This window comes from Lagenorhynchus albirostris, chromosome 8 (genome assembly GCF_949774975.1).
Source record: "Lagenorhynchus albirostris chromosome 8, mLagAlb1.1, whole genome shotgun sequence".
Lineage (NCBI taxonomy): Eukaryota > Metazoa > Chordata > Mammalia > Artiodactyla > Delphinidae > Lagenorhynchus > Lagenorhynchus albirostris.
This window is the reverse complement of record NC_083102.1, coordinates 44,694,642-44,707,939: the sequence shown is the minus strand read 5'-3', so window position 1 is coordinate 44,707,939 and position 13,298 is coordinate 44,694,642. Positions and strand designations below refer to the sequence as shown.

At 36.3% G+C, this 13,298-nt stretch overlaps 1 protein-coding gene across 1 annotated transcript in view; it reads left to right on the top strand.

Annotated features, from left to right (window-relative positions):
• The window catches only part of ITPRID1 (ITPR interacting domain containing 1), a 67,736-nt gene that overhangs the window by 25,281 nt on the left and 29,157 nt on the right, over positions 1-13,298 (top strand). The window contains 1 exon segment of the mRNA XM_060156172.1: positions 1,090-1,147. Within this exon segment, the coding sequence (XP_060012155.1) occupies positions 1,090-1,147 (58 nt within the window).

The window sequence follows — 13,298 nt, the reverse complement described above, 5'->3', positions numbered from 1 at the left end:
AGCTATATCCTCATAGTCCTCTGTTTATTCCTGGGTTAAAGGTAATTTTTGGCCGTATGTACCACAATGCTTAAAATGTTTTCATCCTTTGATTCAGCCTTCAATATTCAGACATGAATCCCAAATAAATAATATGACATGTAGAAATAGATTTATGTACAAAGATACTCATCTCAGCATCATTTCTATTTGCAAAATTTAGAAAACTTCCCAACATTAGGAGAATCATTAAGTAAATTAATGTACCTTCAAAATATAGCCTATTGTGCACTCATTGAAGATGGTGTTTTCAAAGAAATTTTATGATATGGGGAAAAAAGGTCCCTCCAAATTTTGAGATGAAAATTTGACTACGTTACTATATCCAGAATTAATGTATTAAAAGAAAACCTGCAAAGACATGCTCCAAAATAATAACAGTAACCATTTTCCTACCTTCTTTAACTTTTTATATTTATCAAGTTTCTATAGAAAGCTGTTATCATTTTTAAAGAAATAATCATTATTTTGTTTTAACAATTTTATTCTCATTAATAGGGTAATATTAATTCCTTAAAAGAATTTTTTAAATAAATTCTACTCTCTCAATTTGAAAATCAAATTTTCTTTGAGCTTTCTAAACTTTATATAGCAACTGAGTTATGAAATTTCCTGAATTGCTCTCCACAAATTTACCAAGTTGTAAATAAATCCCTTAGAGAGCTAAAATTAAATATGGGAAATAACTTGCTTGCTCCAAATATAGTTAAAGCTCTTTAGGAACAAAAGAAATATTTCTAGGTTAATAGTAATAATATTATTTAAGTTTAGTTCAAATGCCACATTTTCCAGGCAGGGCCTCTATTCCTTCCACCCAGAAGTGATATTTCCCTTTCCCTCTTCTTAACTCCCTTAGTTCTTTGAATCTTTGTTATGAGTGCCTTGTACATACCACCTGCCTGCCACAGACTGTTAGCTCTCTGAGTTCAGAAATCATGTTTAATCCTCTTGGCAGTAGCCAGTAGGTATTCATTATATGTTGATTAAATAAATGAAGTGAATTTATTATGAAAGCGTTTCTAATGAGACTGATGCACTTTGGTGTCTCAGGTCCAGAGCTTTGAAGAAGAGGCTGGTAATCCTCTCGACATGACCTCAGGAACTGTAGGTAAGAATTCATCAAGGTGTACAATTTCATCAATGGTCTTTCACAAAGAAAATGTCAATAACTAGTGCTCAATTTTCTTAATATGTAGAACTTAAATTATCTTCAAGAGATGCTATACCTACTATTACTATTACTTCGACCTACTATTATTAAACACCTGCTAGCAATGCATATGTACATGTAAATTTCAAAATACTTACTACAGAAATGTCCAGTATCCCTGGGGCTAATGTAGTATGTGTTATTGTCTAACAAAAACTCTATATGGGGCTTCCCTGGTGGCGCAGTGGTTGACAGTCTGCCTGCCGGTGCAGGGGACACAGGTTTGTGCCCCGGTCCGGGAAGATCCCACATGCCGCGGAGCGGCTGGGCCCGTGAGCCACGGCCGCTGAGCCTGCGCGTCCGGAGCCTGTGCTCCGCAACGGGAGAGGCCACAACGGTGAGAGGCCCGCGTACCGCAAAAAAAAAAAAAAAACTCTATATGGCCCAAATAGGCTAATGAAATGGATTTTACACAGACCTGGGACTAACTGAGTGAATACTTTCTTACTCCTACTGCCAACTGCTTGCTGTTTCACAAGTCATATTTTACTGGACCTCAGTTTTTCCGTCTGTAATAAAGAGATAAGTACAGATAATTTTTAAGTTCTCTGCTGGCACTTATAGTCTACATTAAGTGATTCTATGACCATCATATTAATCTCACAGTGGAAACAAGTTGCTTAGATGTAACATTCCAAATCATCTCTTAGACTGGTGTTATATTACCCTAGAAAACAGAGAAGGAAGTCTTTCTCCACTACTGGTTCTTAGGCTGCCATTCAGCCATCATTGTGATTCAGCATTTCCATGATGCTATAAAAGAGCTAGAAGTAGACAGGGGTTAGTGAAGCAAAATAAAGCAGATGAAGCTCGCGTGCTTCCTAGAAGAAAATATGCAAATTTAAAATTTAATTTAGTGTGGTGTCAAACACATTTTTTTCATTACAAAGTGTATGTACGGGCCTCATTTTGCTAAACGCTGTTTAAAAATTATGCATTAGTAATTATAGGGTCCTGCTGATTACATAAATTGTTATCCTGCTCTTCGAAGTAATTACCACTAACCTGCACTGAGGTTTATAAGACAAAAATAAGCATCTGTTTTCCATCTAATTGAACGCTTCTCAGTGAAGCTGGAGGTCCCCTTGCCAATAGGAATTGCCTTCCTTGACATTCAATTAAGAGGTCTGCTGATACCATGTAAGTCTCCCCAGTCATTCCAAAAATGATTTGGGAAGTTAGGCAAAAGCACTAATTTACATTTAATCTCAAATTCATAGAACAAATTAAGATGGGTGAAGGTTGGCCTAATGGAGAAAATCTGAATTATAGTAAAGCAAATGCGATTTTATTACTTTCAAAAACAGTGTTGTTAACCCAAGAAAAAATAGGACTGAGAAAAAATAAGTAAAACTAGTTTGACTAATAGGGAAAGGGAAAATTATTACTTTGATTGATATATATGAATGGATTATATATGAATTATATATGTACATATTAAATATATACACATATGAATGAATGTTTACACAAAGTTCAAAAGATGACTTTACTCAAAAGATGAAAGCACATGGACTGTTTGACCAATAGGATATGGCAGAAATGATGTTGTGCCACTTTCAAACTTATCCTTTAACCCACCTGGCTGCTTCCTGTTTCTTGAGATACCTGCTCTTGGAACATTCCTTCTGGGAACCTAGCCCTAGCTCATTCTGTGTGAAAAGTGCACCATGTGGGTATGCCACATGTGATCACTCTGGTGGGACAGCCTTGAATGAGCTCACCTGTGAATCTTAGTTACCCAGTTCGGTCAAACTTTCAAATGACTCCAGCCCAGATGCCATCAGACTGCAACTGCCTGAGAGAATCCAAGCGACAACCACATAGCTGAGCTGAATCAATCCACAGAACCATGGAAGTAATAATGAATTGTAGTTTTAAGCCACATATATACATACAAATAGATGAAGGCATGTGATGAACACTTCAAATACCTCTAAAACTTGAAGATATTCTAAAGACTATTTCATCTACTCAAGCACAATACTCTGAATATTAGCAGAAAAAGTGTATTTAAGCATTTCCCTAAGTGAATTTGAGCAAAATATCTTCTTATGAAAGATGGGGACCCAAGGCCACAAATGTACCATCCTCCCTTTATCACTGAAAAATTATCACTGGAATGACGAGGGAATATAAATATAAGAAGGAAACATATAACAATTCTCATCTCACTGAAAATATTCATTTCTGAGGATTCCAAATGATTCTTTGTAGTCATTCTTTTATTGGTGGGCATTTTTGGAATAGCCTCTAATTGTGAACTGCTAGATACTGTGGTAATTTTTCTGTGTTTGCTGATATTACAGTGACAGGAAAGGTATGCCTTGACTAATCTGAGAGTTAACTTAGATTCATTTGGAAATTATGACCATAACTCATTAGTATAGTTCTACAGTGCGCTGACAATGCTAAAGGAAGCTCTTCAGACTAATGATAGACAGTGAACTGTGATGTTTATACCATACATAAATGTAATACATATGACATTTTCAGCATGGAGGAAGGGGAGGTTGGTAAATGGATCAATATAGCTCAAAGTTTTTACATCTTATGTGAAATGGTACAATATTAAAGTACACCACGAGGGACTTCCCTGGTGGCACAGTGGTTAAAAATCCACCTGCCAATGCAGGGGACACAGGTTCGATCCCTGGTCCAGGAAGATCCCACATGCGTGGAGCAACTAAGCCCGTGAGCCACAACTACTGAGCTTGCACTCTAGAGCCCGCGAGCCACAACTACTAGCATGCGTGCCACAACTACTGAAACCCACGCACCTAGAGCCTGTGCTCCACAACAAGAGAAGCCCCCGCTCGCCGCAACTAGAGAAAGCCCATGTGCAGCAACGAAGACCCAATGCAGCCAAAAAATAAAAATAAAAATAAATAAATAAAATTTAATAAAAGAAAATAAAGTACACTGTGAAATTTTGAGGATTTAAAGCAACCATTAACAAATCAATAGATAGCTAGTAGGAAGCAGCCGCATAGCACAGGGAGATCAGCTCAGTGCTTTGTGATCACCTAGAGAGGTGGGATAGGGAGGGTGGGAGGGACATGCAAGAGGGAGGAGATATGGGGATATATGTATATGTATAGCTGATTCACTTTGTTATAAAGCAGAAACTAACACACAATTGTAAAGCAATTATACTCCAATAAAGATGTTAAAAAAAAAATGGGCAGAAGACCTAAATAGACATTTCTCCAAAGAAGACATACAGATGGCCAAGAGGCACATGAAAAGCTGCTCAACATCATTAATTAGTAGAGAAATGCAAATCAAAACTACAATGAGGTATCACCTCACACCAATTAGGATGGGCATCATTAGAAAATCTACAAACAACAAATGCTGGAGAGGAAGTGGAGAAAAGGGAACCCTCTTGCACTGTTCGTGGGAATGTAAATTGATACAGCCACTATGGAGAACAGTATGGAGGTTCCTTAAAAAACTGAAAATAGAATTACATATGATCCAATAATCCCACTACTGGGCATATATCCAGAGAAAACCATAATTCAAAAAGACACATGCGCCCCAATGTTCACTGTAGCGCTGTTTACAATAGCCAGGTCATGGAAACAACCTCAATGCCCATCAACAGACAAATGGATAAAGAAGATGTGGTACATATATACAATGGAATATTACTCAGCCATAAAAAGGAATGAAACTGGGTCATTTGTAGAGATGTGGATGGATCTAGAGACTGTCATACTGAGTGAAGTAAGTCAGAAAGAGAAAAATAAAAATCAGATATTAATGCATATATGTGGAATCTAGAAAAATAGTACAGATGAACCAGTTTGCAAGGTAGGAATAGATACATAGATGTAGAGAACAAACGTATGGACACCAAGGGGGGAAAGCGGGGTGGGGGGGTGGGATGACTTGGGAGATAGGGATTGACATGTATACACTGATGTGTATAAAATAGATAACTAATAAGAACCTGCTGTATAAAAAAAAAGTTTAAAAAAATCACAGAGGTATAGCAAAAAGCTGATAGAAAAATTAAATTATAATTTAAAAAAGTACAATGAAGGCAGTAAGTGACAGATTGAATACTGCAGAAAAATAACTGAATTTAAAAAGTAGGAGACATGTGTGAGAAATTATTTAAGAATCAAGTAGAAAAATGAAATGGATATAATAAAATGTCAAGGAAGACAGATCCAAGGAGTATATTACATAGTCCTAACAGGTGGTTAGAGTTGGACTCTTCCCGTCTTAGTTTTGACTGAGGTTCTAAAAAAGATATCAGATACAAAGTCAACATGTGACAAATCCGTATATGCAACTTTTCTAAGGAAATTGTAGGACTCAGTTCCACAACTCTTGAGCTCATTGTGGATTTAAAGAGGGGACAAGTTGCAGAGAGAAAGAAAAGACTGGTGAAGATATTTAATTGGGGAAAAGTAATGCCCTGTTGTGTGCCTTTCTACCATTTGGAGGAGGACTGGGGTTGCTACTTTGGGGCCCAAGCAGTAAGGGGCATTTAAAGGAGACCACTCACAGAGCAATTTCATTATATTTAACAAGGACAGTCACAGTGTAACCGGTACTTCACATGTTCTGGGTACTTCACATGCATTACACCTTTTAATCCTCAAAATAAACCATTAAGTTAGGCACTATTATTATTTCTCATTATTAGATGAAGAAACTGAAGCACAGAGAGGTTAAGTAACTTTCCATGGCCTCACAGATAGTAGAAAGTGGTTCCAGGTTTCAAATTCAGGTCATCTAGCACCAGAGTCTGTACTCTTAAATACTACACCATACAACTTTGAAATGACTCCTCTGCAGTTGGAAGACATGTGGTTGGTGAATGAGAAAAATAATGCAGGCTGTGAAATCGATTGTGACTCCAGGCTGAGAACTGCTCAAGGACAAGTCAAGAGGGCAAGGGAAGAGTTGACCACTGTATTTCATCAATTATAAGATGAACCGTTTTTCCTTGAAATCAAGATACATCTTACAATTGATGGCAGGTCATAATTTAATTGGCAGAGGGTTTTTTCCTTTTTTAGTGGTACATAAATAATAGAAATCTTTAAATTAATGGTATCTAATACCAATTGATGGCAATGGGCATAAAGAAAAGGGAATGCCACCTGACCAAACTACAGACTCTGCATTGAATCATATTTACACAGCTATAACAATGTGAACGCTGTTGATTGGTTTTCAGCTTCGAGAATCAACAAATAGGCAAACACAGAGACTTAATTCTGGTCACATAAACATTTTGAAGGTAGAATTATAGCTGTTGGGAAGTGGTAGATGAAACGTTGGAAGAAAGGTGGAGGAAAGAACAGGGACTTTCATCCAAGAAGAAAACAGATAGCACCCAACCTGGGCGACTGAGAAGTAGTCTCCATAAACGTATGAACAAGCTTAAACCCAGCAATGAATGGTGCCAAATCCTAGGTTTGGAAATATTAGGGAGAAATTACCACTCTTAGGACTGCAGGCGCAGGGGAAGGAGTAGTGGCTGAAACCGGGGGGTAAACAGCTGTACGGAAAGCTGTGGCTTTTTGTAGAGTGAGGCAGCCAAGCTGTGGATGACCCAGCAAGGAGGCAGGTGGGAAAATAAATACTCCAAACTCCCTCTCTCGCTATCCTCCAATCTCCAATGGCCAAACCCAAGATGATGCCAGAGATCAAGGAAGCTCATTGACATGGTCAATAAGGGACACATAGAGTAGAGAAGAAAGGAGATCTGGAGGAGCAAACAGAAAACATTCAGTACAGTACACTAATGTCTTTACCTTAGATAGAAGGTTGGCAAGATAATGATTAAAGCTGATAGACTGCGAAAGTAAGAAATGTTCAGATAGATGATAGATAATGATAGATAGATGATAGAAATACAAGGACAAAGGGAGTACAGTAGCAGTGTAAATTAGCTAAATCTTACCTTTGATAAATAAATATTGCAACAAAAATAGTTTTTATTAAGTCTAGGTACCTGAAGGAAATGAGAACACCTAAATATCACAGTAAAATGTATGAGATACAATGATAAGGTGGGGAAAGGGGTAATCCACAAATTTCCAGACAGAAAAGTACAGATTACTTACAAGTGAAAACGTTCCAACATGTCATTAGGAACACTAAATGGCAGATGGGAGTAAACTGATGTACACATAATTTAGAAGTGGGAAAATGTGAACCAATGATTTTATACCCATTCATATTTTTTCTATATGCAAGGGCAGCTTAAAGTCATTCTCAAAGGAAGATTCATGAAGTATTCCCTTCACTACCCTTCTAGGACAATGTCCTGACTGATTAAGATGTTACTCAAAATAACATAGTCCTGGGAATTCCCTGGCAGTCCAGTGGTAGGACTCCAAGCTGTCACTGCCTAGGTTCAATCCCTGGTCAGGGAACTAAGATCCTGCAAGAAAAAAAAAAAAAAAAAAAAAGTACTCTAGGGGCTTCCCTGGTGGCGCAGTGGTTGAGAGTCTGCCTGCCGATGCAGGGTACACGGGTTCGTGCCCCGGTCCGGGAAGATCCCACATGCCGCGGAGAGGCTGGGCCCGTGAGCCATGGCCGCTGAGCCTGCGCGTCCGGAGCCTGTGCTCCGCAACGGGAGAGGCCACAACAGTGAGAGGCCCGCGTACCGCAAAAAAAAAAAAAAAAAAAAAAGTACTCTAGAATAATTCAAATAGGGTATGGAAAAAGTGAATTCAAGTAAAAACCAACTAAACATACAAAGTTAATTATTGTCAAATTTTTTGAAACAAAATATTACAAAGTAACTTGGGATAAAAATAAAATTTACAATAATAATTTGTTTAAATTCTATTTTATTATAACAAACTACTGTGAAAGATTGGAAATAGGATAAAAGAGAAATAAAGACAAAAACTAATTAGGGTTTATCATATTAAAATCTAATAAAATATACTTCAAAGTAAAAAAACTTAAAAAGAAGACTTTAAAAATTTAATCAAAATTATAAACCACATTTAAGATTTAAAAATTATGAATCATTACATACCAAATAATTAACATCTAATATATAAAGACTGATTTTATGAATTTGTAAAAAGCCTCTAGAAATCAATTAGAACAACAACAAAACCTTATTAGATTAATGAGGAAAGGAAATAGATACAAAGTCCAGGGAAGAAATATACAAGCTCCATAAAAATGGTAAAACATGATCAATGTCTCCTGTAACTAAAGAAATACAAACTTAAACAATAATGATAACATGTGTTTCACCTACCATATTAGCAAATATTTAAAGATTTATATAATACCCAGTGATAATAAAAATTTAAAACAAACACCCAATGTTGGTTGGAAGCTAAATTGTCATAATTATTTGGAGTATAATCTGTTGATGTTGCACAATTTTAAATGTATGTAACTTTAGTGCAACTATTATAGTTCTGAAACTTGACCTACCAATAGACTCAAATGTACACGCAAGGAGTTTTTACTATAAAAATGTTTGTAATAACAAGCAACTAGAGGCAGCCTAAGTGCCAAAAATATGTTTGCTTCAAATAATTATTGTACATTCTGACATTAAAATCTATTTTTTTAAATGAGGCAGATATTTATATGTTGATACGGAAAGGTCTCTAAGATATACACCTGCTAAAGGAGGGGGAAAAAGATACGTGCAAAAGAGTCTATATACATACCTCTTTGTGTTGAAAGAGTATATTGAGAGAGGAAAGTATGTGCAGGATGCTTCTGAAAGAATGTATAAGGGACTGTTAATGGCAGTACCTTAACAGAAGGGAAACTCACATGTTTTAAATTAATTGGCATCTTTTTATTATGTAACCATGTGTATATGTTATTTTCATAACACTACTTAGCAAAATAAACTCTGTGATACTATAGGAAATTGACACAATGAAAACGGGAGATTTTGTTTTAATAAAAATTATGTATGTTAAGGTGTACAATGTGATAATTTGATGTACATATACACAGTGAAATAATTACTATGATGATGACTACTCAAGCTAATTAACATGCCGTCTCTTCACATAGTTAACTTTTTGTGTGTGTGTAACGAATGAACCCGAAATCTCTCAGCAAATTTCTAATATTCAATACAGTATTACCAACTATAGTCATCATGCAGTACCTTAGATCTCTAGACTTACTCATCCTGAATAACTGCAACTTTGTACCCTTTGACCAACATCTCCACTCAAATTGAGAGATTTTATTATTCCTCTCATCTTTTACAGGTCAAACATGAAATAATAAAATATGATAGAAAAGATATTAATATTATAATTGATAATATGTCTTTAATAGAAGAATATTGAAATAAGTATTCCTTGCTGGTGTTCTTGGAATATTTATTAAAATATCTAACAAACTGTAATGCAAAGATTATTTCATTTATATCTTATACACATACACACACTCACACATAATGTATAGGCTACTTTGCCATAGATATAAATGCAGTAATGTTTGAATTCAATAAAAAAGTATAAGTATAAGTGACACTTTCCTCCTCCAAACAAAGCAAAATACCAAATCCAAGACCTGGGGACTGAGTCCTCCACCTTATAGAAAAGTGCAGAAAATGCAAAGTTAACACTATAAATTCAAAATAATGTAAATGAAGCAAATTTCAACCTCAGTAGTAATCTAAGAAATATAAATTTAAATTACACTAAAATAGACAAATGAGTTACCAAAGTGATGGAGGGTTAAGAAATCATATAATCTAATGTTGTCAAGTATACACATTGTTTTCCAAAGGCAATATAACAACATGTATCAGAAATATTGCAAATGGTTTACCTTCTGAGCTGTGCGCACCCTCTAGAAAGTTATCCTAAAACAGTTATAAAAGAGGTGTGAAAACTAAAAATAATCCAAAAAAATTAAATTAAAAAAAAATCAGAACTAGCCTAGATATCCAACGTAAAAGGTTGTTTAAATAAATAATGCTGCATATCACTCAGTGATTAATGAGAACACAACTGGTATTTTACACCACAGTGGTTAAAGACTTAGAGTTAGGAGATAAAAACAAGTCAAAATAAAACTCATGTTCCTACAGAAAAACATCTCAATTTGCTTATATAAAATTACATATTTAATCTATATAATACACATAAAAATTACATATGAGATAAACTACAGATAATAGTTTGGTGACCATCTCATGGTGATGAGTTTCAGGTAATATTTTGTCTTTCCCCTTCTTACATTTTATACAGTACAAATGAAAATGTTTGAAACAAGTTTCAAACATTTTCAACAACAACAACAAAAATCAATCCTTTGATCAATCAATCAAGAGAGAGAAAGAGGGAGAGGTCACAGTATTAACAATGGCAATCTCCAGATGATAGGATTACATCTGGTTTTTCCTCCTTTTGCTTATCTGTATTTTCTAATTTGTCTACACAGAATAATCATTCAATGAAGATAATCCTAAATGTTAATTTTTACAATTTGAGTATATTTGGGGACCTAGAGAACTTTGAAGAGATAACTTTTATATCCTGTCTCCTGGTTGGTCTTCTTCCTCATCAGTTACCACTAAACTAGAATTGTTTATTCTCTCTCAATTTTTCCCTTCCCTTCCTTTCTCTTCCCTCCCCTCCCCTCCCCTCCTCTTTCTCTCCCTCTCCCTCTCCCTCTTCCTCTCTCTTCTTCTTTCTTTGTTATTTCAGAGAGGCTGGTATTCGAATTTAGAAAACACCAAAAATGGCCTATTTCCTTTGTTAGGCAGACAAATTCCGTAGTCCCTGCTATTCTTCCTCCTTTATTTTCTCTACCTATACCCGCTTCCTTTTGCTATTATTGCCCTTGGTGAATGACATCTCCACAGGACTTACTGGAGAAACTGTAACCTGGCTCTCTTGTGCCAAACAGTGCTCCTTTTAGGGGTAGGAATCTTGTCCTATTTACCCAGTAAGCCTAGCACAGTGCCTGACCCATCAGGCAATCCCATACATACATGTTGCCTCCCCACATTGGTCATGTCGCCTTCTGGGCTTCTCTTGTCTTAACCAAAAGAGTTCCCAATTCTAATTCATCAGTAGTGATTTCATGTTGCAACAGTGCATTATGGGCAGAGTATAATGACTAGCTTAAGATGTAGTACATGTTTTTTTTTAATGGTTTTACTGTCATAGATTTCAATATATGTAAATTAGGAATTTATCCAATTTGTACATACCTTTCAAATCTGTGAATTGCTCCTTCATTTTATTCATGTTGCATTTAGTACTAAGTAATGTAGACAATTTACTTCACTTTTATACACATTTCAGCAACATCTCTCAGAAAGCTGGCTTATCAGAATATATGTGAAATCTGTTGCTGAACTTTATACTCCAATCAATTACAATTATTATGAAGGAGCATTTCCTTGTCAATTAACAATTTACATCAATACACAGATCTGTAGTGTCCCAAGCAATTTTAATTATATTACTTAATGTAATGATCACACTATTCTTTCCTCTTTAGAGATAAGACATCAATAAATTAACTTGACTAAGTTTACACAGCTGGCCAAGGGAAGGACCAAAATTCAAGCCAGGATCTTGTCCTCCTTCCATACTGAATTAATTCATTCAACAAATATTCAGTGAGCACTTATACATACAAGAACCTGTTCTAGGTGCTGGGGTTACAGATGGAAGCCAAACAGAGCCTAGTCTCATGGAGCTTACAAGATTTAGGAGAAACTAATTAATTATTAATGTACAATTGTGATAAGGCTCAAGAGGAAAAAGCAAAAGATGAATTGAAAGCTGCTAACATCCCGGAAAGAGCCAAGTACAGAATTAAGTGCCTTGATAAAGCATCATTTTAACTTCCTGGCAACATCTGAGTGCTCACTCTGTGTCAGGCACACTTCCAGACACTTTCCATCTATTAATTCATTGAATCCTCCCTTGGAGGTGGATTCTATCATTATCATTCCCAGTGCACAGATGAGGAAACTGATGTACAGAGATTGTGTGGTTGCCCATGGCCACACATCTCAGAGCCCCTCACTGTCTTTTGTTTCTGGTTGCCTTCTAAATTGGCATTGACAGAATCCCTGTGGTGACGAGCTCTTAGCGCTTGCCTTAAACCCTAGTGCAGAAAGTCTATTGAAACAACAACATTGCTCAAATATAAAACAAACATAGATCATGAGACTCAGAAGATACTGATTTCTATAATAACCTCCTACACATGAATCTACTTTGGTGTTTATGGCTTCATACCTGGATTATTACCACCGACCTCCCCGATGGTGTGATTTGCTAACTTGAAGGTAAAAATGGACTCCATTGGCAATGAGAAGAGGGGCAGAAGTGCCCACCTCTTCGGTTGTTTGCTCGGCCTAGGTAGTGTTACTTGTTTGGGGGGAATTAGTGCACAGGGAAAAGGATAGCCAGAATGAGGGGAACTGATCACTTGAGACTGCCTGTTCACAAGACAGATTAGGACCAGTACACTGGTGGAGCACAAGTCTCAGTGGCTCTGTCCCTTGTCTAAGTCGCCTGGCCTCAATTTGAGTCCAATTGCTTAATTTTCTGCACACCCCACGAAAGCCAATTCCCATGCTGCTCTGCGTCTTCTTTATATTTCTCCATAATACCATCTCTGGCTGTTTAACTGCAGCGGGCTTTATGATAAGGGTTACTGTTTGTTGTTTTCTTCGTTGGCAGTAGGCAAAGACTTCATTATAAAAGACACACTCCAACTCAAACAGCCCTGAACGACTTACAGAAAGCAGGGTGTTTTCTAGGCTTGTTTTTGAAATATTACAATTTTTATTAGGCAATTTTATCATTGTTATAAATAAGTAATTGTACTGGGGAGAAGGGATAATCCTTATTTAATTAAATTCATCTATACTCCCAGGTTGGCAGCAACAAGACATATGTGAGACTAATACCCACAGCCTGCCTCTTTGCATGTGCAATTAAAAATTCACTCTACAGTAGCACTGCCAGTTTCATGTTGCTTTTGGCATTTACAAATTCTTTTATTTTGTGACTTTTTTTTTTACCATACACATATGCTGGAGCAGATG